Source organism: Adiantum capillus-veneris, chromosome 7, assembly GCF_014529385.1.
Source record: "Adiantum capillus-veneris isolate H3 chromosome 7, ASM1452938v2, whole genome shotgun sequence".
Taxonomy (NCBI): domain Eukaryota; kingdom Viridiplantae; phylum Streptophyta; class Polypodiopsida; order Polypodiales; family Pteridaceae; genus Adiantum; species Adiantum capillus-veneris.
Genome location: NC_140937.1, coordinates 52,297,741 through 52,323,453, shown reverse-complemented (window position 1 = coordinate 52,323,453; position 25,713 = coordinate 52,297,741). Strand labels below are relative to the sequence as shown.

General features: G+C 45.5%; 1 protein-coding gene across 1 annotated transcript in view; it reads right to left on the bottom strand.

Annotated features, from left to right (window-relative positions):
- Positions 1-25,713, bottom strand: part of LOC147453852 (cyclin-dependent kinase-activating kinase assembly factor-related / CDK-activating kinase assembly factor-like protein) — a 119,932-nt gene that overhangs the window by 51,408 nt on the left and 42,811 nt on the right. The window contains exons 2-3 of the mRNA XM_086515920.1: positions 10,373-10,446; positions 10,150-10,253 (exon numbers count right to left, since the gene is read on the bottom strand). Coding sequence (XP_086372046.1) covers positions 10,150-10,253; positions 10,373-10,446 — 178 coding nt within the window. The remainder of the gene's footprint in view (positions 1-10,149; positions 10,254-10,372; positions 10,447-25,713) is intronic.

Below are 25,713 nucleotides of genomic sequence, written 5' to 3'. Positions count from 1 at the left end.
CCGATGACGGAAAGTTTTATGCGAACAAGAAGAATTTTTACAAAGCCAACCAGTATGACTTTCTCGAAGATGAAAGCAAGAAAGTCCGAGAGTTTAAGGAAGGTGGCCACTCGATCAAGTTTGATACTTTTCAGGATACTCAGATGCTTCGAAGGCTTTGTCTTTTATACAGCAGTTTGACATCGCTTTCGCGGAAGGACGCTATTCAGAGCACTCCAAGATACGGAGAGCTGTCTCTTACTTTAAGAGGAATGCTCGTACTTGGTGGTCCACGCTTCTTTTAAACAAGACTGCGCCAGTTAAATGGCTGAAATTTAAGAAGCTTTTTATTTCTTCTTGGTTGACGCAAGAATATGAACGAGATATACGAGCTGCTTGGAACCATCTTCGGATGACCAACATCGATACAGTAAATACTTACTATGAAAGATTCTAGAGCTCTTTTCTACCCGCCTCTTCATTCAAGAAGATCTCATTCAGAGAACAGATTGAGCGGTTTACCTTGGGTCTACCTACAGAGATCCGAGATCACTGCTTGGAACAGAAGTCAGCTTCTATTCAGGAGTTGATGAGTCATGCGAAGCGAGGCTTAGCCATTCACTCTAGCAGTCTGACCTACCCCAAAGATGAGGCCATGACACAACGAGCCGAACAAACTTCTGGGAATGAAAGTAGAAAGAAAAAGAGCACCCCAGAGAAGAAGGATGCACGACCCAAGCTTACTCCTGAGGAGAGAGCTCGCTTCATCAGAGAGGGGAAATGCTTTGGATGCGGGGAACATGGACATATCTCCGAAGTGTCCTAAAAAGGCACAGAAAGAACAGAATGATAAAGAACGACAACAGGCCTGAGAGTTCGAGAGCAGCTGAGGAATGTGGCAGAAAAGGCAGATAGAAAAGCAAAACTGGTACCACATGGCGTGGGACCTGCACCGAATCTAATGAATGAAAGTACAAACTTTGCCGCTTTTGGGGCAAAGTGAAAAATCAGGAAGCCCTTTTGAAGGAGCCAAGGCCAACTTCTTTTCACTTGGAATTGGCAGCTCGATTTGGAACTATGCCCGACAGACTGACGCCACAGGCGCCACAGGCGGAGGTCGTTCGACTAGCACCCGGATGGGATGTTGCCATTACACCGAGCATTGGCAAACTTCGTTTGCAATGACAGGGGTGTTCAGGGCACGCGAGTGACGTTCTAATCGGGATCCCTTGGTAGCCCAAGAACTACGCCGTGGTTGACTACCGGGCCGAGAAAGCGACTTTGATAAATGAAGGGCTTAGAGATTGTACTTGATGAACTTCAGTTTTCTTACTCATTCTTTTGGGAGAACTGAACGATGGATAAAGGTTGAATATGTTTTGACCTGAAGAAAAGAACGCCAAGATTTTTTTCTCCACACTCATGCCGATTGCTTTTGAGAGGGCCTGAAGATCATACCATTGATCTGATATCTGGAAGCACGCCACCGAATCGGCCACCTTATCGTGTGAGCCGAGTACACAATGAAAAGATTATGAACCAAGTGAAAGACCTCTTGGAAAAGGGTCTTGTCCAGCCTAGTACTTCACCGTATTGCTCTCCAATGTTGTTGGTTTTGAAGAAAGACGGATCTTGGAGAATGTGCATCGATTATAGCGCTCTCAACAAAATCACCATCAAGAACAGGTTTCCGATTCCTAGGATCGATGATATACTCGACAGGTTACAGGGATCCTCGTGCTTTAGCAGGATTGACTTGAAGAGTGGATATCATCAGATCAAGATAGCGCCAGGAGATGTGTACAAGACAGCTTTTCGGACGACTTTTGGGTTATTTGAGTTTTTGGTGATACCTTTTGGCTTAACCAATGCTCCTGCGACATTTAACCGGATGATGGACTGGATTTTTCGAGAGTACAGGCTATTTGTTGGCACTTTCTTTGACGACATCATTGTTTTCTCCAAGAATGAGGCAGAACACAGAGATCATCTGCTTCAAGTCTTTCAGGCATTACGAGATCACACGCTAGTGATTAATGCAAAGAAAAGTGAATTTTTCCTACCAGAAATAACACTTTTTGGGACACATTGTCAGCAGCAGGAGTGCAAATGGACCCGGCCAAGATAGAGACTATCCGTGATTGGCCCGATTTGAGGAATGTCCATGAAGTTAGAAGCTTCTTGAGACTATGTTCGTACTACAGGGGGTTCACACGAAAGTTTGCAGAGGTTGCTTCCCCTTTGCATACCTTGACACAGAAAGGAGTACCTTTTTCGTGGGGACCCACAGAGGTGACTGCCTTTCAGACATTGAAAGAGAAACTGACTACGAGACCTGTTTTGACTTTGCCGGACTTGCAGAAGTCATTTGAAGTGTATTGTGATGCTTGTGGTCGTAGTCTGGGTGCGGTCTTGATGCAAGAAGGCCATGTCATAGCTTACGAGAGCCGTTTGTTCTCTAGGTCGGAGATGACAGCACCGATCTATGAGAAAGAGCTTTTGGCAGTTATCCATGCTCTTACTCAGTGGCGGCATTACCTACTCGGAGCGGATTTTACTGTCTTTACAGACCATTAGAGTTTGCGCTACTTCTTGTCACAGAAGCAGCTTTCGGAAAAGCAGATGCGGTGGACGAACATCTTGTCACAGTTCCACTTCCAGATTGTCCATGTGCAGGGACAGAAGAATGTGGTGGCAGATGCTTTGTCTCGAAAACCGTTGGTTCTGGCTGTTTCCGTGATACATCATAGGAGCTTCGAGGATATGGTCGATCAGTGTGCCACAGATACAAATTTTGCAGATATTTTCACACGGATACGGGATGGGGAGACGGTAGCTGGATACTCCCTTCGGGAAGGCTACTTGATGAAAAAGACTATGTTGTGCGTTACACAGCCGTTGAGGGAAAGGGTTATGACTGAATGCCACTGTCCACCTTTTACGGGTCACCGCAGCATTGCTACCACCATGAAGGGGGTAGAGCGATACTTCTTTGGGCCGAGACTCAAAAAGGATGTGGAAGAGTTTGTGCGCAATTGCTTGGTATGCCAGAAGGTCAAGTTTGACAGGCATAAGGCACAGGGATTGTTACAACCTTTACCCATACCCACCCACCCCTGGGAAAATATTGAAATGGATTTCATTTTTTTGATCTCCCGAGAACACAGAATGATCACGATGATTTTCCGATTACATGGCACGTCTGAGACGATTGTCCCCGACAGAGACCCCAGATTTATGAGTTTGTTTTGGAAGGCAATTTGGGAGAACATTGGCACGCGGTTGCAGTTCTCATCATCGTTCCACTTGCAGACTGACGGGCAATTTGAGATTGCCAATTCAATGGTTTTAGATTTATTGAAGTCTTGTATCTCGGATCAGAAGACTCAATGGGAAAAGAACTTACCTTTGGTGGAATTTGCCTACAATAACACGATACACTCTTCGACTGGGAAGACGCCATGTGAGATTGTTGAAAGTGCTGCGAACGTTCCATCCTTCCTGAGCACGAAAGATTAGATATTTGAAGCGGATGAATATTCGCGAGATTTGGATACGGCTTTTGCCAAGGTTCGCGAGACTTTTCAGGAGTCTCAAGAACGACAGAAAAAGGCAGCGGATCGCCATTGTCGCGACTTGAAACTGAAGGAGGATGATTGGGTGCTCTTACTTTTGAGAAGGCACGCCTACGAAAGAAAAAGGGAAAGGAGAGCCTTTTTCCAAAGCTTAGTATGCAATACTACGGACCTTTCCAGATCACTGACAAGATAAATGATGTCTCCTTCCGATTGAAACTGCCAGATACTTGGAGGATTCATAATGCATTGCATGTGAGTCTCTTGAACCCTCTTAAGGGTGATGTGCCTGATGATGGGGAGCCTGATGAGCAACCCGAAGTGGAAGAAAACGAGGAAGTCCTTGTTCTTGAACAGATTTTGGCACATAACGATACGAAGAAAGGTAAAGTCCAAAGGCGGGTTCTTGGTTAAGTTCAAGAACTTTCCTGCATTTGATGCGAAGTGGATGGAGGAGGAGGACCTAGCAGATACTCCTCGGATTGTGAAACTTTACCTCGATGTTTTGGTTTAGCATAGTCTACTCCAAACGGAACCCAGAATTCAGCTTGGCCGGAGATTTGGTGCAGTGGGATGCACAAGAGGGGAGTCACTCCACTCCTTTGTCAATAGATGCCTTGATTTTGATACTAAAATCACTGATGTCTCTTTGAGCTTCAAGGATACTGAGAGCTGATAGTATTCTGCTGGATGACTTTATGAAATGGAATTCCTGATAATGATACTGATTTGTTCTTGACTTCTTGTGAGTGCAGGAACTGATAGACGAAATGACTGCAGCATTTTGGTCTGATTGATCTCGAATAGACATGGTTGCAATAGGGGTTAGTCAATCGGACATCGTTGAGGTCCCGATTGGACCTAGATGTGATTGCTAGCTACATTGCCGATAAATCATGGTCTACGATCCGAATGAATATTGAATGTCATGTGATGTCCTCTGATGTCTGGTGATGTCCTGTGATGTCGTGTGATGTGACTGTCGATTTTGTACATGTGCTAGATGTGTGTTCCTAGTACGTAGGTACTAACAATAAGTGTCTGCTAAGACGGTTTATGGCTTTTGTCGGTTTTGCAGGCGTGATCGCGGTCGATTACAATGCTTTCAAGAGGGGGGTATGTCACAAAGTGATGACATGGCGGACAGCAGAAACCCTAATTTCTGCCAAAAACCCTAAAATTCCTGCAAACCCTAATTTCTGCCAAAAACCCTAATTTTCGAAAATCGCAGAGGCTGAAAATTTTTATTTTATTTTTTTTAAAATTTGGAAAATGATGAGCGACGCGAATCTTGGTTTTTTATATAAAAAAAAGAGAAAAGACTCTCTAAGAGAGCGAGAGAACTGATGCTTTTTATTTTAAAAGCTTTTGGGGCTCTGCTTTTGGGCATCCCTTGTAACCTTTAAATTAGTGGTGAGGGCCTCACTTCTCAGAGCATCTGGACGCAGAGTCTGAGAGTGAAACCCTAACCACTCTCTTGTACTTTGATCTGATTAATATAAAAAGAAATACCGAAAGGGGCACCAGTCTTTGGGGCCAATATCTCTAGGCACGGAACTCCGTCGGGCCAGTGCAAATCTATTGTGATCTGTGAATTGTTTTGAAGTGGTTATTTGGTGCTGTCGCAGTCGATTCTTGACTTGGAGTGTCCAAGTCTGTTACAGTTGGAGCAGATGTTTATGGACAACAAGTTAGAACGCGAAGCAAGGAAGTTAGAACGCGAAGCAAGAAAAGCAGAAATTGATCGTAAGTACGAAGAACGAATGGCAGCCATAACACGTGAACGCGACGAAAGAGAGGCAAAATTTGATCGCGAGAACAAAGCAAGACAAGCAATGAATGACCGACACATGAAAGAGATGTTGCGACTCTTTTCTTAAGTGCAGGCACAGATGCAGCAGAATCAGGAAAAGGAGACTCTCTCAGTCTCTTCTTCCCCAAAGCAAGACACACAGGATTTGCATGATGATAAGCATGATGAATTGCATGATAATGATGAGCATGATGATTTGGATGATAAGGACAAGTATGATGATTTGCACAGTAAAGATGATGTGATTGTTCACAAGGATGATGGTTTGTTTGATACTTTTTATAGCGAAGCTAACCTCGTTGCAGATTCGATCAATCACGAAGAATCGATCTTGGCTTTAGAGTCGAGGTCCACAGAACCCCCACAAGAAGATTTGATAGATCCTGAAGAACCGATCTTGGCTTTGGAGCCTCGGTCCCAAGAACCCTTACAGAAAATATTATGTGTTCGAGTGATTAGTCAGCACGCATTGTTCGAGTGTTTCATTCGTAAATGTTTCCTGTATTTTAGTCAACGTCTTTATGTGATCCCTTTTCCTAGGCATGACATATTGTACGTTGAGCACGTTTCACTCATGAATGAACATGGATGTATGCAGATTGTTCATGAAAAGCTGAACAGTATGCATTCAAGGAAGTCACATTCCATGTCTCTTCCTTAGCACGACAAAGTCGTAGAAAGAGCACAAGAAAGTATGAACACCAAGCATGGGCATTTCCGTTGTGATTTGCCACAGTTGATTGATTTAGATCAAAAATACAAGATTCGACCCCATTGTTTGCATGCGTTTGATGAACGGTTTGGCACTCCGTCTATTTGTTCATCTACATTGCATGCACAGTCTATAGAGAAGACGAGACTTTTTCCAATCATTTTACACGGAATAGGTATGTTCATGTTTTTGTGTTGGAAGTGGTTTCAAGAATTTTCAGCCTCGGAAACTCTTGAAGAAGATGGACCTACGTCCATAGAGCAGTGGAAGCATTGAAGATGACTTTGTGTTGCTTTTGGCGCAGCCCAAAGAAGAAGGCATTGCAGACCTTTATGAAGTTCAAGTATCGCACGACCCACACAACAGAGTGGGCCCGCGAAGAGTCCTTTCCAAGATTCCGGATGCTATTGGCGATCTCCCTCGACGCATATCCTCCAGTTGCACACAGCATGATCATCAACATTCCCATCAGAATCCATCAGGCGAATTTTCCAGTGCATTAAACCTATTCTCCCTATTTTTGACATTTTTCACTTATTTATTAAGTGACTTTTGTTGAGAACTAGATAGGGCAATTTTGCTAAGTTTGTATATACGCAAACCTAGCGCTAGCACTTTCTGGTAGAAGAGGCAATTGGAGCACCTTGCTCAATAGGCAACTTCTAAGCAAGACCCCCACAGAGACATAGTGTTTTTGCAAGAGACAGCAGAACCTAGCGTTTTTGGATTCAAGATCAGCCCTGGCGTTTGTGCACAGCAGATCAGCCCCGGCGACAACAGAAGACAACAAATCATACCTAGCGTTAGCAGATCCCCACAGCAGCAAATAGCAGATTTCCTCGCAAGATCATTTTCAGCCCTAGCATTTTTGAATCAGCCTGGCAGTCCAGCGTTTTGCAGATTTATCGCGACAAGACCTCAAGAAGGACCAGCGTTTTCAGTTTTCAGCAGTCAGTTTCCGAGGTAGAAGTCCCGAACCTTGCAGATCTCACCTTCCCGCAGCAGATCCTCGCCGCACGGTTAGATTCCGCGAAGTTTGCAGATTCAGCCCGGAAAACGCAGATTTCAGCATCTGCATTTTCAGCACGTCGTCATCATCGCCGTCGTCATCGGCATAGAGTCAAAATTCAGCAGATAAAGATTTGCAGATTTCAGCCATTAGCACTTTCAGATTTCAGCCCGTCTCATCGTCGTCCTCATCGTCGTCGACATCGTCGGCAAGTCCAAGCACTGTAGAGATTTGTGCAATCATAAGTAGACTACTCTCGCCATAGAGAGTGGGGCCTTCAGAGAAGGGTTTTTACGTCGTCTCTGGTGTCCTATTCTTCTCTCTATCTCTCAATCTCAACACCTTCATTCACAGTGTCTATTCACTTTGTTTGTGTCCATTGCACTCTCTCACTAAAGGAACGGAAGGCTCTCCCTTCCGTAAGTAAAAGGAACCCTTGAGCACAGTTCGGAGCACTCATCTTGAGCAAAGTTCAACATTCACTTCCGCTGCACCTTACAAATCTCCCTCGACACCATACAGTTCGTTACCAACACCTCACTTTGAAAAGGACGGGATGTCACGTGCACATCTAACCCTATGTGTACATGGACAAGCTACTTCATGACACAGTCAGTCTAGCTTAGGAAGTGATCTGGCACTTTTGTGAGTCTGTTCGCAGACCGTGCATGTCCAAACACTTAGATTAGATGCATATCCTCTGGTTGCACACAACATGATCATCAAATTTCCATCAGAACCCATCAAAAGCATTTTTACAGTGCATAGACCTATTTTCCGTATTTTTGACATTTTTCACTTATTATTTTTAAGTGACTTTCGTTGGGAACTAGGTAGGACAATTTTGCTAAGCAAGTACATAAAGAAACCTAACGCTAGCACTTTCTGGCAGAAGAGGCAGCAGGAGCACTTGCTCAACAGGTACCTTCTCAGCAGAACCCCCCACACCTAGCGTTTTGGGAGCAGCCAACCTAGCGTTTTGTGCATCAACCACCTAGCATTTTCAGCATACAGGCAAGTCCAGTGTTTTGCATGGCAAAGCAACCTGGCAACAACAGATCAAGACCTTGGCGTTTTGCATTGCAGATCAGCCCCGGCGACAGCAGAACCAGCAAAAGCCATAGAGTTTTTGCCAGGAGACAGTTTTCAGTCCTAGCGTTTTTGGTTTGCGGATCCGCCTCTGCGTTTTACAGTTCCATCGCGATAGAATCAACAGTAGCATTAGCGTTTTCAGTTTTCAGCATCAAGACACAGCAGTAGAACCCCCAAACCTCGCAGATCTCACCTTTCTGCAGCAGATCCTCACCGCACGATCAGATCCCGCAAAGTTTGCAGATTCAGCCCGGAAAACGCAGATTTCAGCATCTGCGTTTTCAGCGCGTCATCGTTGCATCGTCGTCATCGACATAGTCACCGACATAGAGTCAGAATTCAGCAGATAAAGATTTGCAGATTTCAGCCATTAGCGTTTTCAGATTTTAGCCCGTCTCGTCGCCGTCGACATCGTCGGCAAGTCCAAGCATTGTAGAGATTTGTGCAATCAATAGTAGACCACTCTCGCCATAGAGAGTGGGGCCTTCAGAGGAGGGTTTTGACAACATTCTCGTGTCGTATTCTTCTATCTCTCAGTCTCAGCACCTTCATTCACAGTGTTCACCACTTTGTTTGTGTCCATTGCACTCTCTCATTAAAGAAACGGAAGGCTCTCCCTTGCGTAAGTAAAAGGAACCCTTGAGCACAATTCGGAGCACTCATCTCTAGCAAAGTTCAACATTCACTTCCGCTACACCTTAGAGAGAGAGAGAGAGACAGAGAGAGAGAGAGAGAGAGTTTTGCAAGCAAGGAGAACTTCCCCACGCTTGTACACATACAATCTACGCAATCAAGCTTTCCATAGCCGATTTTTTTCTCTCTGACATCGTCTCTATAGTTTTCTCGATATCGTTCTCAATTTTGTGCAAGTCCGCAGGGGGGAGGCCCTGTGGGGGGGAGGGGGGGTTCTACGTTCTCCTGTGTTGGACCAGTGTGCAAAGGAGAGAGACTTTGAGGAGAGTTTGTGAGAATTTGAGCAAATAGAGGAGGGATTGTGATTGCCTAGCGGTGTGGGATTTTTTGAGTGGTAGTGTACCAGGTAAGAGAGACTATCTGGTTCTATGTGTCTTTGGCATTTGCTAGTTGATTGGAGTGCAGTGTGTATCCTTGGCTATAGAGAGGCATTTGTGTGTATTCCGGGTGCGTTTTCTATTCCCCCTTTCAACCGGGATTCTTTACAAGGTCTTTATAGTACAAAGACAGTTCTCAAAGCCTCATCTCTACACGTCAACCAACCTCTTGTAGTCAACCATAAAGGCAAGTAGCCGGGCTAAGTATATGGTGAGACCAAGTGAGTTGTTGTGGGGGTAGGCCTGGCTGAAAGTGGTTGTGCAGCATGTTGTAGGGTGGGGGCCCCTGGCTAGAAGGGTTAGGCACCGGGTTGCATGATGGCAGCTATGTCAAACCTGGGTCCTAGCTTTGTAAATTGCTTGGAGCTCTTCAAACTCCTTCTTTAGTAGCTCAGCCACTATCTCGTTTTGAGGAGACCTTTCACTACATTTTTGACTCTTTGCACATAATATCAAAAGCATTTTAAATAAAGCTGGGGGAGATCACTATGGGCATCATTGAAAACCTCCTAGCACATCTATCCTGAAGCCAATAGCAATCAATTCATCTAAGGAAGGGTCCTACTTCGATGACTCCCTCACAAGCTTTTGGGGTATTTTAGCCACAAAAGTCTTAGCCCGGGTTGGAGTACCATTTCTTTCATTCAGCAAGAGCCTTTTCTTGATAGTCTCCTGGTCAAAATGCACTGCAAAAGGAAATATTCAACACATCCCACTTGGTAAACTGGTTATTTCCAAATTGGTTGTACCATTTGTTGGTAAGGATATCAAGCGAGGAAGAAAACAAAACAAGATAGGTGTCTTAGCGGCTGACACCACAACCTCTCCACAATAAGACATAAATCATTTTACATCCAAATAAACCACCGCATTCATAGTTTGAGTGAAAGCGAAAACACCTTTCGTGCATTAGATGCAATTATTTGATCTGCATTTTGGTCCTGGTATATCTTTATTTTTTCTTCAATGGCTTGAACATTCACTCCATCTATGAGATTAAAAACTGCAAAATTACCAAAACCAAATGACATCTTAGTTGAGCTGGCACAATGAGCGTGCACTCACAAGAATTAATATAGAGTTACTGGAGATATGGGAAACATGTTTGTCAGAACCACTCACTCATTTCCTCAACCTCTTCCAGATAGTCATTGTAAGCACGTAAAGTGGGGAAATCATCTTGTCTCTTGTTATATCTACAAAAGAAAAGTTAATAAAACACTCATTAAATCAAACAGGTGATACATTGCATGAGAAAATACACTAAGATACATACATGCAAACGTGAAACTCAGATATGCAAACAGGAGCACTTTAATAACTTCAATAGAGTTTAAGAACAATTTTTAGAAAGCTCTCTTTTTTTTTTATGTTGAGCATGTACCCTTTTCATTACATAAGGCAACTACCAATTATTGAAAAAGGCCGTAGCCGGATTACAAGATACAACCATAGGTTAAGAAAACCCTCAAGGTCTTCAAAGCTGAGGAGAAACAAAGCTGATTGGCACAAGAGAGAGACGCATGTAAATGGGGCTAGGATGGAAAACCAAGAGATCCACACGAGGATCAAATACATTTGTCACATGCACATCTAACCCTATGTGCATGTGGACAAGCTACTTCGGGTCCTGGGTTCAAGTCAGCTTAGGGAGTGTTCTGGCACCTTTGTGAGCCTGTGAGCAGGCCGTGCCTGTCCAGGCACTTAGAGTAGTTGCATATCCTCTCGTTGCGCACAGCAAGATCATTGACATGACAATCAGTACCCATCATGAGCATTTTACAGTGCACAGAACGCATTTTCTCTATTTATCCATTTTTCACTTATTATTTAATAAGTGACTTTGTTGGGAAACTAGGTAGGGCAATTTTGCTAAGTTCGTATATAAGAAACCTAGCGCTAGCACTTTCTGGCTGAAGAGGCAACAGAAGTTCCACCAACTTACAGTGCACCTTCTCAGCAAGACTGGCAGGAGGCCTAGCGTTTCCAGCCAATAGCAGAGCAAGACCAGCGTTTTTGCTAAAGTTCCTCTGGTGTTTTCAGTTGCAGACTTGACCTAGCGTTTTGCAGATTTCCGGCGTCAGATCAGCCCTAGCATCAGCGTTTTCAGTTTTCAGCACTTAGACACCGCAAGATCAGCCCCTAGCCTCGCAAATCTCACCTATCCGCAGCAGACCCTCGCCGTACCGTCAGATCAGCCAGCGTTTTCAGATTCAGCCTGCTGCTCGCAGATTTCAACATCTGGGTTTTCAGCGCATCGTCGTCACGTCGTGCCATCGCCGTCCTCGCCGACACAATGTCAGAATTTAGCAGAAGTCAACATTTTGCAGATTTCAATCCTAGCGTTTTCAGATTTCAGCCCGTCCTCGTCGTCGTCATCATTGTCGTCGAAATCGTCGGCAAGTCCATTGCATCTAGACCATTGTACTAGATTTGTGCAACCAATAGCATAGACCTCTCTCTCCATAGAGGGGGGCCCTTGGAGGAGGGTTGACAACCGTCTGGTGTCGTATACTTCTCTCTCTCTCTCTCTCTCTCTCTCTCTCTCTCTCTCTCTCTCTCTCTCTCTGACTCGGCACCTTCATTCACAGTGTCATTCACTTTGTTTGTGATCATTGCACTCTTTCACTAAAGGAACAGAAGGCTCTCCCTTCTGTAAGTAAAAGGAACCCTTGAGCACAGTTCGGAGCACTCATCTTGAGCAAAGTTCAACATTCACTTCCGCTGCACCTTACATTGGTATCAGAGCTTTGGAGTGTTCTGTATAACTCAAGGAAAGAACCTTTTGCTTGTTACGATCGCATGTAACCCAAGTCCACTTAGGCGTGTCGATTCCTAATCGTGTTTTTGAAGAGTGACAGGTAACCCAAGAAAGAAGGGCTTGTCCGGCCTCCCCTTGTTCCTCTTTTCACTCATTGAGAGCAAACAGTGCACTTAGCGGCCGGCCAATCGACGTGAGGTGGGAAAAAGCAACCTTGGTGTGAGCGCAAGTCCGCCAAGGGGTGCGCCCGCAGAGAAGAGTCGAGCTAGAGTCAGAGAAAAGCCTTCTCTAACACATATTGCAAGCTAAAGAACTCAAGACCCTCAAGAACTCAAGAACCTCAAGAACCCAAGAACCTGAAGAAACCAAGTTCCTCGCGGACTTAAGTACCCAAGATCTCATTGTATGGTCATCACCCGAAGCGGAATGGATACTTTGCGTGAAGGTGATGAGCATGGAGGTGGTGAAGAGGAATTTTCCCCACCAAGAGGTTTTTCCGACCCTCCCCCTTCCCCATCTACGCCACGGTCTGCGTCAAATCCTATGGAGGCTTTGGTCAAGACGATGATAGACATGATGCTACAAGAGGCGCAACACGCCACCTTGGATTGTGAGCGTGATCAAGCACGCTTGGCGGCTGAGGAAAGAAAGGCAGTCTTGGATCACGAGCCCGAAGAAAGAAAGGCAGACTTGGATCGCGAGCGCGAAGGAAGACGGTTAGCCTTGAAGCGTGAGTGTGAGCAAGCGCGCTTGGCGGCCGAAGAAAGACGGGTAGCCTTGGAACACGAGCGTAAGCAAGCGCGCTTGGCGGCTGAAGAAAGACGAGTGGCCTTGGAATTAGAACGTGAGGCACAAAGAGATCAACGCAGGCAAGAGTTGGTCCTACAGGTACTCACCTCGAAGTCTGAGCCACTCAAGGACATGGGCGAATCATCACGTAGCACAAGTCGAGAAGCGGATTCCAACAACCCCGTCACTGAGAAGTTGACGTTCAATAAGTATGACGGTAAGATAGATGCTACTATTATTCATTCTTGGTTGCATCAATTTAATGCTTATTTTGCAACAACTAAGAAGACAGAAAATAGCAAGGTTTTGACAGCAGCCATGTACCTTGTCGATGATGCCATTAATTGGTATCACGCATCGCAAGAGGCATAGTTGACCGCGCACCTAGAGGAAGCCGAAGAAAGCGTGCCCCTTTCCTTCAATTGGGCCGACTTCCAAGACAAGCTCAAGGCGCGGTTTATGCCACCTCAGTACCTAGCACGGTTGAAAGACGATTGGCGCAGTCTAAAGCAAAATGGTATGCCAGTTATGTCTTTCTCTAATCGTGTTTTGCAGCTCGGCCCCAATTACGCAAATCGGATGATGAGCGCAAAGAGTCATTCCTTTGAGGATTGGACGAGTATATCAAGTTTGATGTCGAAGTACTCCATCCAATAGATCTCAACAAGGCGGTAGCGATTACTCTCGCACAGGAGATGAAGCACAACAAAGGAAAGCCTAAGGAGAACAAGTCTTCGCACAGTACCTCTCAGACTCCTCAAAATCCACAGAACGGTAAGAATGGTAAGAACGGTAACTTTTCTAACCAATCTTCCTCTAATCCTTCGGAAAAGAACTCTCAAAATGAATTTAAGGGTAAAGCTAACACACCTGCTAAACCTAAGCTAACCCAGGATGAAAAAGCCGCACAAGGAATTGTAGGAGGATGCATAACGTCAGAAGAACAAGTCCTTTATTCTAAGGAAAGAAAATGTTATCGATGTCACACTAAGAGACACATAAGACAAGATTGTCCTAAGAACGAACCTAAAGAACCCACAAAGAAACCCACACAATTCACATCTTCTTTTAATGCAATCAGAGAGCACACTAATGTGTCCCAAGTTTCTCACGATCATGACGATGCATCTCTCATGCATTGTTATGGTTATGTGAATGGTCAACGCATTGTGGTCTTCTTTGATTCTGGTAGTATGCATGATGTGATTAGCGACTCTCTCGTGAAGAGCGCACGTCTAGAAGCTCAACCCATTGATCACATTGCAGCCTCTGGGTTTGCTCCTGGCATGCACTCTTCGTTTATGCAGGAATGTCCTGATGTGACCGTGTCCATTCAAAATGTCCGTTTTCGTCATAAGTTTGTGATTTCTCCTCTCTCAAGAAACGATGTGATTTTTGGTATTAAGTGGTTTAAAGGTCATAATCCACAAGTTTGAAAACACTCTCAGTCTCACAGTTAAAGCAGCACCTCTCGTGGTTCTTCAATGTGACACTAAGATTCCATCTATGTCACTAATCTCTCACTCTCATGTTTTGGACAAGGATAAAACACGTAGTCTCATTCTAGAGAAGCGTGATTTGTTGCATGACAAAAACAAGAAAAGACACATGAAACGGACCCCGAAAAGAAACAGGAGAAGGAGACTCTCTCAGTCATTCCTTTTCCTAAGCACGACACACTTTTTTTCCATAATAGAGATGTGATTGTTAAGTGGTTTCAAGAATTTTCCTCCTCGGAGATTCTTGAAGAAGGTAGACGCACGACCATAGCCGAAGTTGGCGCATTGAAGCAACCACAGATCCCTTTGTGTCACTTTCAGCGCGGCCCAAAGAAGCAAGCATTGCAGATCTTCATGAAGTTCAAGTATCGCACAAACCACGCACCAAAGTGGGCCGACGAAGAATCCTGTCCAGACGTTGTTGGCACTCTCCCTACCAATACCTCACTTTGAAAAGGAGGGGATGTCACATGCACATCTAACCCTATGGGCATGTGGACAAGCTACTTCAGGTCCAGGGTTCAAGTCAGCTTAGGAAGTGTTCTGCATGACAGTTAGTACCCATCATGAGCATTTTACAGTGCACAGAACCCATTTTCCCTATTTATCCAATCTTCGCTTATTATTTAATAAGTGACTTTGTTGGGAAACTGGGTAGGGCAATTTTACTAAGTTAGTATAAAAGAAACCTAGCGCTAGCACTTTCTAGCAGAAGAGACAACTGTCACAAACCAGTGACGTGGCATAACCCTGACACATAAATGGGTTGGAGATTGGTTACACACACCCTCCCCTTAGCATGGGCAGTCCCCGAATTTTTTGCTAAATGCTAACGTGGCATTGCCGTACGGACCCTCGCAAATTGCGACACAAAACGCGGAAACCTGTACGGACTGATGACATAGCAACAGCGTACGGGCTGGCAGCTTTTGGCTACGCTTTTCTCCTATGCAAGCAAGGCTGCAAAAACTTCTACGCAAAAGCTTTTGGAACTTGCTTTATTTACCAAGCAATGGCTTGTGAGAAGACTTGCTTTATTTTAGCCTATTTTTAAAAAGTATGGCAGCTTTTGGGGCTCTGCTTTTGGCATCCCTTGAAAACCTTTATAAGTGTGGGTAGGGCTCCCACTCTGCAGAGCATCTGGACACAGAGTCTGAGAGTGAGACCCTCCCACTCCCTTGTACTTTGTGCAACAGATTTAATATAAAAAAGAAATACCGAAAGGGGCACCGGTCTTTGGGGCCAATACCTCTTGGCACGGAACTCCGTTGGGCCGGTGTCGAATCAAAATTGTGAACTGTTTTGAAGTGAATTCTTGTCGTGTCGCGGTAGATTCTTGACTTGGAGTGTCCAAGTCTGTTACAGTGGTATCAGAGCACGGCCGATTTCTCTTCTACCGAGAAATCCGATCCTTTTTACGCGGCACTTATGGATTCAAGCAAAGGACGGTCATCTTCCTTTGCATCCGAAGATGCAGAAAGTGATCACGAAGAAGATCCATGCGAGGAGTACGGCCCGCCTCTGCCTACTCAGGCAGAGCTTGAAGAGATGGAACATCGGAGATTGGTCGATGATGCGACAAAGTTGATGATGAATTTTGCGAAGGATCCTAAACTTGCAAGATTTTTCACCCAGACCTCTCCGTCAACGATGTGCGCTCACCCAAAATTTGCAAAATATATGAGCGAGGCTTCTTTCCAGGAGGTGCACGCACAATGGCAGAAAACCACAGCCACCTCCAAAACCCTGTAACAGACTTGGACACTCCAACTCGAGAATCTACCGCGACAGCACCAACTAACCACTTCAAAACAATTCATAGTTCACAATTTATTCGACACTGGCCTAGCGGAGTTCCGTGCCTAGAGATATTGGCCCCAAAGACTGGCGCCCCTTTCAGTATTTCTTTTTGTATTAATCTGAGTTCAAAGTACAAGAGTGCGGGCAAGAGCTCACACTCAGACTCTGCGTCCAAAGGTTTGAGCTGTGAGAGGCCATTCCGTTAATTTAAAGGTTACATGGGATGCCAAAAGCAGAGCCCCAAAAGCTGAAAATTAAAAGCTTTCTAAAAATAAAGCAGAAGATTTCTCTCTCTCTCTCTCTCTCTCTCTCTCTCTCTCTCTCTCTCTCTCTCTCTCTCTCTCTCTCTCTCTCTCTCTCTCTCTCTCGCTTAATAAAAATAAAGCAAAGAGGCTTTTCTCTCTCCCAATTGCGTGGAGCAAATAAAGCAAAGGCTGCCAAAAACCTGCCGTACAGCACTGCCACGTCAGCAGTACGGAATTCCGCAATTTGCGTTGCGTTTTGCGTTGACATCCGTATGGCCTGCCACGTGTCATTTCTGCAACCAGCCAGCCCGTCACCTTTTAGGGTTTCCTGCACCGTCACCTTTTAGTGTTTCCTGCAGGGTGTGTGTGGATGTGTACTAGCACGCTGCGTCACCAGTTTGTGACATTGCCCGACCAGCCTCTATTTTCCTATATACAGGAGGGGGGACACCCTCTTCTCATTGTATTGTCTCACACCATATAGCTATCTGGAGTTATTGGGCTACCAGCCTTTCCACCATCTCTCTCTCTCTCTCTCTCTCTCTCTCTCTCTCTCTCTCTCTCTCTCTCTCTCTCTCTCTCTCTCTCTCTCTCCTTCCGTTGCACACTCTGACATGGTATCAGAGCTCTAGGCTAGGATCTGCCATCGCCTACACCTGGGAGGACTCTGTGGAGGATTTCATCGCGAAGAAGTACTTCTTCCCCATCGTTTTTTGGGATCTAGCGTTTTTTTTGTTGCAGCCCTGCGTTTTTTGGTGGCGAGCCATCTCTTCTGCACCCTTTGCTAGCGCAACTCCCTCCCTCTGCCTCATAGCCACCACCTGCCCTCTCCTCTGTCTTGCGTTTTTCCCCATCCTTGGCCTAGCGTTTTTCATTTCAGCCTATACTTGGACAGCCGGAGCCTCCCGCTCCTTGCCCCTTGGTCTTCTTGCTTGGAAGTTGAGCAGTTGTGACTATTGCCGACGATTTCCCGATCACTTACTTGCTGATTTTCAGCCTGTTTTGGTGTATTTACAGCCCTCACCTTACACTCTCGGCATCCGTTGATTCCATCACCTGGCCTTTTGCTCAAACTCCTGCCTTCTCGCGGTGTTTCCAACTCCCTTTTGCTGCGTTTTCAGGTTTTGGACAGGACCTCTACTTTGCCCCTTCAGCATCCCTTTGTGTTCCCCTTGCCTCTCCCGTCACTTACACCCTACTTCGCGGTCATTTGGCGTTCTATCCGGCGCAGTTATTCAGATCCTCTTTTCAGCTTTGCTCCTCCTTTCGACATTGAGACGTGGACTCAGATATAGGTTCTGGCACAATGGACGGATCTCCCTCGACATTGCAGATCTTCCCTCCTCGAGGTTCTCTTGCCCTCCGGAAGATGCAGGGGATTGGATTGTTACAGGTACTTATGTGGATGTGGCTTGTATTTTCCACTGCTACTTCTCCCTCAGTAACCCTCCCTCCCTCTCCCTCGACTGTTGTCTCTCTATTTGGGATTGCCCTATCCACCTCCTTCATTGGTTCTCTGTACGATAGACCCGTGCCTCTTGGCACGTCAGACACTTCTTTTGAACATGTTCTCCTAGATGTGCGTATCCTTTGGCATTTGGATGCTTGCATGGTTTCTTCCGGCACATTGCTCCATGGTGGCTCTTTTTCCTTGCCTCTCCATGGTAGAGCTTCTTCCTTGCTTCTACTTGGTCATGTGGCTCCTCCACTTGCAGTTTGGATGTACCTATGCACTGCTTACACGGTGAAGACCTCATGGATGTTCCTTGCTTTGCTGGTCTACTCCAAGGCTAAGACTTCTACAACACCGGTCATTCTTCCCAATGCATCCTCTCAACCGTTCTTTACCTCACCACATTCCATTGCCTTCCCAAGGAGGGAAGTTCTCCTATGTCGCGTGTCCTCACGACTTTCACTTGCAGACTCTCTTGGATATTTTGTCCAGACCCCGATGGTGGATGTGCTCCCACAGGTTGACTTTTCCCTGGATATCCTCTGACTCTTTTGTCCGATATTGTGCGTCTGCCATGGAACGCCAGATCATATTGCAGCTTATATATAACATTGAGACGACTCCTCTCCCGGAAGATTGCAGATACTACGGTCTCTACATGGATGAATTGCTAATCCTGTCACCTTGTCTACTATGGTGGACAATGCCTTTCCTATTGGGCCTCTTCTTCCTGCTCTTCCTCTTCTGCTCTAGCTTCTTTGACTTGGATATGCTACCGGTTTCCCACTTCGGCGGTTTTCCTCTTCTCTTGGTCAGAGTGCTCCTCTTCAGGGGGGGTCCCCATGTCTTGTCTCCTGCTGCTACGTTGGGTCCCTCCAACCTAGTGGTGATCATCACCGATGGGCTATTGGACGCTCATCTTAGGTTACTTCCTCATATATATCCTCTTCAGTGACTTATTCCGTAGCTTGCCTCTCCATCAGCTTCCTCGTGCAACTTAATCAAAGTTTCCTCACACTTGGTCATCATCACATTGGTGCTGTACGGATTGTCATGTTGTTTGGCTGGCGCTCCTCATCCTTTTCTCCCGGGATTTACATCTTCTCCACATTTACCAAGCGTGTTGCATTCTCCTTGACAGCTTCTCCGTATCTGTTGAGGGGGTGTGTTAGATTTTTCATCTCCAGATGCTTCGCACACTGTCTAGAGGCTTCACACACATCACGTGCACTGGCACTTTATTGTGGGTCAGCCACCCGTACACCTGCTGGACAGGGATCTCAGGCACACTTAGAGTTGTTCAGCACATTTCCCACTTTAGACCTGTTTTGGTCACATATTCCCCCATTTATATTGGAGGGTCATATTTTTAGGTCATTGGACTATATTGAGGATTATTGCCCGACCAGCCCCTATTCTCCTCTATAGGAGGGGGGGTACCCTCTTTCTCGACTCTCTCAGTCTCTTTTTCTCCAAAGCATGACACGCATGATTTGCATGATTGTGAGCAGCATGATGATTTGATTGACAATGATCAGCATGATGATTTGGATGATAAAGACAAGCATGATGATTTGCATGATCAAAATGTGATTTCTCACAAGCATGATGAGTTGCATGAAGATGATGTGATTGTTCACAAGGGTGATGTGTTAGTGGATACTTTTTCTAGCAAAGCTAACCTCGTTGTAGATTAGATCAATCACGAAGAACCGATCTTGGCTTTCGAGTCGAGGTCCAAAGAACCCCCACAGGACGATACGATCCTTCAGGAAAAATTGATCTTGGCTCTCAAGCCTAGGTCCAACGAACCCTCACAGGAAGTATTATGTGTTCGCATGATTGATACGGACGCATTATTCAAGTGTTTCATTCGTGATCGTTTCCTGTATTTTAGTCAGCGCCTTCATGTGATCCCTTTTCCTAGGCATGACATATTGTATGTTGAGCACGTTTCTCTCATGGATGAGCACGAATGTATGCGGATTTCTCATGAAAAGCTGAAAAGTATGTATGTAAGGAAGTCACACAGCAGCAGGCCAACATTTTCGTTAGACAATTTCAGTGTTTTCAGCAGCATAAAAACAGCCTCGAAATCAACGTTTCAACTCGCAACAGATTTTCAGCAAATAGCGTTTTTGGACAGCCATCAGAAGCTTGCAGATTTCAGCCCTTAGGTCATTGTCGCCATCCCCGATGTCACCGACTTAGCCCCGAGTTGCATCAATTTCCATGCATCATCATTCTACCACTTTGTGCAATCAATAATAGACCACTCTCGCCGACGAGTGGGGCCTTCGGAGGAGGGTTCTACAACGTCTCTGGTGTCGTATCTCTCTTCTCTCTCTCTCTCAGTCTCATACACTTGCACGCACAGTGTCCATTCACTTTGTTTGTGATCATAACACTCTCATTAAGAACGGAAGGCTCTACCTTCCATAAGAACAAAAAGGAACCTTGAGCACAGTTCGGAGCACTCATCTTGAGTAAAGCGCAAACAATCATTCCGCTGCACCTATTAGTATATGCATGTGTACTCTATGATGTCATGAAAAGTTTCATTGTGGAGTTGCATGGTTTTTTGTAAACCCACTGTGCGGGTGAAGAAGCCGTGAAGATCATTGCGTCCAACATATTCGGTGTCCTCTAAGAAAAGAAGGAACCGCAAAAGGGGGGAGGTGTGGCTCTTCCAACGCTGCTACTGTGTGGGAAGAGGATGCGCTAGCATGTGCTGCTCTCTCTCTCTCTCTCTCTCTCTCTCTCTCTCTCTCTCTCTCTCTCTCTCTCAAGTGTTGACAGAAAATAAGAAGCCCTCTCCCCTTTATATACACCCCCCCCCCCCCGTCCCCACCCCGCTGCAGAAAAAGATACCATCCCAAAGCTCTTTGATATACATACAAACACACACAGGTGCGCACACAAACACCCAAACAAAATCTAAAAAACTTAAATCAATGAAGGTGATACTATATCATTGCGTCCAACATATTCGGTGTCCTCTAAGAAAAGAAGGTCATTGCGTCCAACATATTCGGTGTCCTCTAAGAAAAAAAGGTCATAGTCGTGAAGATCATTGCGTCCAACATATTCGGTGTCCTCTAAGAAAAGAAGGAACCGCAAAAGGGGGGAGGTGTGGCTCTTCCAACGCTGCTACTGTGTGGGAGGAGGATGCGCTAGCATGTGCTGCTCTCTCTCTCTCTCTCTCTCTCTCTCTCTCTCTCTCTCTCTCTCTCTCTCTCTCAAGTGTTGACAGAAAAATAAGAAGCCCTCTCCCCTTTATATACACCCCCCCATCCCCACCCCGCTGCAGAAAAAGATACCATCCCAAAGCTCTTTGATATACATACAAACACACACGGGTGCGCACACAAACACCCAAACAAAATCTAAAAAACTGGATCAATGAAGGTGATACTATAACGACAAAAAAGTTTTGAATTTCCATTAAACAGAATGCTTTACAACGTGGCATTAGAGCCGGTTACATTGATCTATCAGATCAACTTAAAGACAGTGAGCTGCCAACCCTCCACTCCTCTTGCACTTTCAAGGTTGCCTCCATTCGCCCACCAATCTGAAACAAAAAAAAAAATGCTTTTATTAAGACTAACAATTGGCACATATAGACAACATCAAAATTAAACTAACCTTTTGCCGATTGAGATGAAAGTAAGCATCTTTGATATCTTCGTAGCCCAAGATAATCAAGTGTTCCCGTATGTTGGTGACTATCCAATGTTCACTAACTTGCACAATCTCAAAAACACCATTTGACAAAGTAACGGACATGTCAAATGTCACAAAATTAGCAAAACTGGATTGTAAGGGCATCCACTTTCCACTCTTACATATCCAACGCTCATAGTGGAAACGTAGGCACAAAGTAATGCGGACTCTCAAATATCGTATCCCTATACCTGAAGCCCCTACCTTACACTTGTATTTATCTCCTTGGTGCACTCCCTCAACCATTCCCTAATTATCTCCAAATACCAGTTTTAGTGCTTCATACATGACATTCTTGCTACAAAACATAGTAGGTGTGACACTGAATGGCAATGTTTTGAACAAGTGTACAAAAACATGCACGGGGCAACACCAACTGAGCCCTACTGATCTGGAGGTCTTCCCAAATTTTAATGAGGAGCAAATATCGGAAAGCATCTTCTCCTTCACTAAGAAGAGTGACCACACATCAGGTTGTGGCCATTCCAGGCTTAGTAATGAAGGTTTGTCAATAGCAATAATCTTACCATATCCATCCTTCGAGGCCGGCACTACATACGTGTGTGAGTAGAAGAAGAATCTGCGTTGCAGCAGAATCGAAGGTGGCGAGTTGGGAAGCATCATAACACCAATGTCGGCATGAAGAGTGTTGAAGATTCCTGTGAGACTCTTGATTGGTTGTTTCTCGACAAAGTCGAATGGGAATATGTCTATGACAACACCAAAAAACTATCAAATAAAAAACAAATAACAAGCATTTACAATCAGCAACCAACAATGTTTTACGACTTACAATGTATTGGGAAATCTCTTGAGCTTCCATTCCTCAAGCGCATGCAACGCCAAGAGTACACGTGTTGAACAATGGCCACTGTGCCATTGACTCTACGGTTCTTGAAACTAAGAAGTCTCCCCTTCCGATGTTCGTCAAGGTTGCCACGGTTTCGAACTCGATGAGACCCGATAGCTGCAAGTTGCATGAAGATCCAAGATCCTTTAGAAAACACTTGCGGCACGCATTTCCCATAAGAATCCCTAGTGTTATGCAAGCAAACCGCCTCTATCTCATCCTTTGGCTTGCTTAAAGTAGAGGGGGTTGACATGGTAGCACCAGATAAGAAGAGTTGTGGTGCTAGAGAGAGAGGCATGTTGCTTCAAGAATGAAGTGAGAAGGAATGGTTGAATGGGAAACAAGGGGAGAAGTAGTACTTCAAATGGATGGTGTGGATGAAAGGGAGAGATAGGTGGTGCAGCTATGGAAAGCTTACATTTATGATGCAGCTATGGAAAGCTTCGAGGGAGGGGGAGAAGTGGCTCAATGAAGAGCAAGGGGAGAAGAAGTAGTTCAAAGGGATGGTGTGGATGAAAGGGGGATATGTCACGTACACATCTAACCCTTTGTGTAGGTGGACAAGCTACTTCATGACATGGGTTCAGTTCAGTTAGATTAGAAGTGATCTGGCACTTTTGTGAGTCTGTTTGCAGACTGTGCATGTCCAGACACTTAGAGTAGATGCATATCCTCTGGTTGCACACAGCATGACCATCAGATTTCAGTCAGAACCCATCAGGAGCATTTTTTCAGTGCATAGACCTATTTTCCCTATTTTAGCCATTTTTCACTTCTTATTATTAAGTGAATTTTGTTGGGAAACTGGGTAGGGCAATTTGACAAGGAAGTATATAAGAAACCCTAGCGCTAGCACTTTCTGGCAGAGAGGCAGCAGGGACCAGACATCCAACAGGCATCTTCTCAGCAAGACTCCCCCACAGGGCTCCCCTAGCATTTTCATCAGCAACCAAGCCTAGCGTTTTTGCATTGCAGATCAGCCCCGGCATTAGCAGAAGCAACAGATCCATAGCGTTTTTGCAGCAGAGCCCAAATCAGCCCTAGAGTTTTTGCATCAGCCTGACAAACCAGCGTTTTGCAGATTCACCGTGACAGATCCCAGAAGAGCACCAGCGTTTTCAGTTTTCAGCATCAAGACTCCGCAGTAGAACCCCCAAACCTCGCAGATATCACCTTCCCGTAGCAGATCCTCGTCGCACGGTCAGATCCAATGCAGTTTGCAGATTCAGCCCGGAAAACGCAGATTTCAGCATATGCATTTTCAGTGCATCGTCGCCATCGACATCGTCACCGACATAGAGTCAAAATTCAGCAGATAAAGATTTGCAGATTTCGACCATGGCGTTTTCAGATTTCAACCCGTCTCGTCGTCGTCCTCATCGTCGTCGGCATCGTCGGCATCGTCAGCAAGTCCAAGCATTGTAGAGATTTGTGCAATCAATAGTAGACCGCTCTCGCCATAGAGAGTGGGGCCTTCGGAGGAGGGTTTGACACCATTCTAGTGTCGTATTCTTCTCTCTCTATCTCTCAGTCTCATGCACCTTCATTCACAATGTTCACCACTTTATTTGTGATCGTTTGCACTCTCTCACTAAAGGAACGGAAGGCTCTCCCTTCCGTAAGTAAAAGGAACCTTGAGCACGGTTCGGAGCACTCATCTTTAGCAAAGTTCAACATTCACTTCCGCTGCACCTTACATTGGTATCAGAGCTTTGGCAGTGTTCTGTATCACTCAAGGAAAGAACCACAAGGAATTTTTTTTGCTTGTTGCAGTCGCACATAACCCAAGGCCTCTTGGGCGTGTCGATTCCTAATCGTGTTTTTGAAGAGTGATAGGAAACCCAAGAAAGAAGGGCTTGTCCAGCCTCCCCTTGTCTCTCTTTTCACTCATTGAGAGCGGACCGTGCACTTAGCGGCCGGCCAATCGACGTGAGGTGGGAAAAAGCAACCTTGGTGTGAGCACAAGGCCGCCAAGGGGTGTGCGCGGAAAAGAGAAGAGCTCGGGTGAAGAGAAGATCCTTCTCTAACACAGATTGCAAGCTAAAGAAGAACCTCAAGGACTCAAGAACCCAAGAACCCAAGAACCCAAGACCCTCAAGACCCCCAAGAACCTCAAGACCCTTAAGTCTTAAGAACCCAAGACCCACAAGACCCCAAGTTCCTCGTGAACTTAAGAACCCAAGACTTCAGTGGATGGTCATCACCCGAAGCGGAATGGATACTTTGCATGAAGGTGATGAGCATGAAGAAGGTGACGAAGAATTTTCCCCACTAGGAGATTTTTCTCACCCTCCCCCTTCCCCAGCTACGCCAAGGATAAATCCTAGGGAGGCTTTGATCAAGACGATGATGGACAGGAAAAAGTTAACACAAGAAGCGCAACGCGCCGCCTTGGAGCGCGAGCGCGAAGCAAGACAAGCAGAAAAAATGGCAGCCATAGAGCATAAATACAAAGAAAGAATGGCAGCCATAGAGCGTGAGCGCGAGCAAGCATGCTTAGTGGCCGATGAAAGAATAGCAGAATTGTATCGCAAGCGCGAAGAGCATGAAGCGCAGAGAGCCCAACACATGCAAGAGTTGTTCCGACTCTTTTCTAGTGTGCAGGGGCAGATTGACAAGAATCAGGAGAAGGAGACTCTCTCACTCTCTTCTTTTCCAAAGCACGACACACATGATTTGCATGATAATGCTCAGTGTCACGTGACACATCTAACCCTATGTGTACGTGGACAAGCTACTTCAAGACAAGGGTTCAATCAGTTCAATCAGTCCAGTCAGTCTATTCGCAGACCGTGCATGCACAGGCACTTAGAGTAGATGCATATCCTCTGGTTGCACATAGCACAATTATCCGCATTACCATCAGAATCCATCAGGAGCATTTTCCAGTGCATTAAACCTATATCCCTATTTTGACATTTTCCACTTATTATTTTAAGTGACTTTTGTTGGGAAACTGGGTAGGGCAATTTGCATAAGACAATATATAAGCAAACCTAGCGCTAGGCTTATCTGGCAGAAGTGGAAGAAGTGGAAGAAGACCAACCCCAAGGACCTAGCGTTTTCAGCATAAATACTTCAGCAGTTCTCCATCGCCAAGCAGCACTCAGATCAGCGTTTTGGAAGCCCAGCAAGCCAGCATTTTTTGGCCGGCTGTTACAGCGATTTCAACCCCCCTCTACCAGCATTTTCTAGCCCTACATTGTAGCGTTTTTGCAGCCAGCATATCAGCATTTCAAGGCAGCATTCCAGCGATTCCAAAACCCAACAGATCAGCGTTTTTTTGCATGTTAAACAACGTTTATTAAGCAGGTCAATTAGCGTTTTTATACCGCTTAAA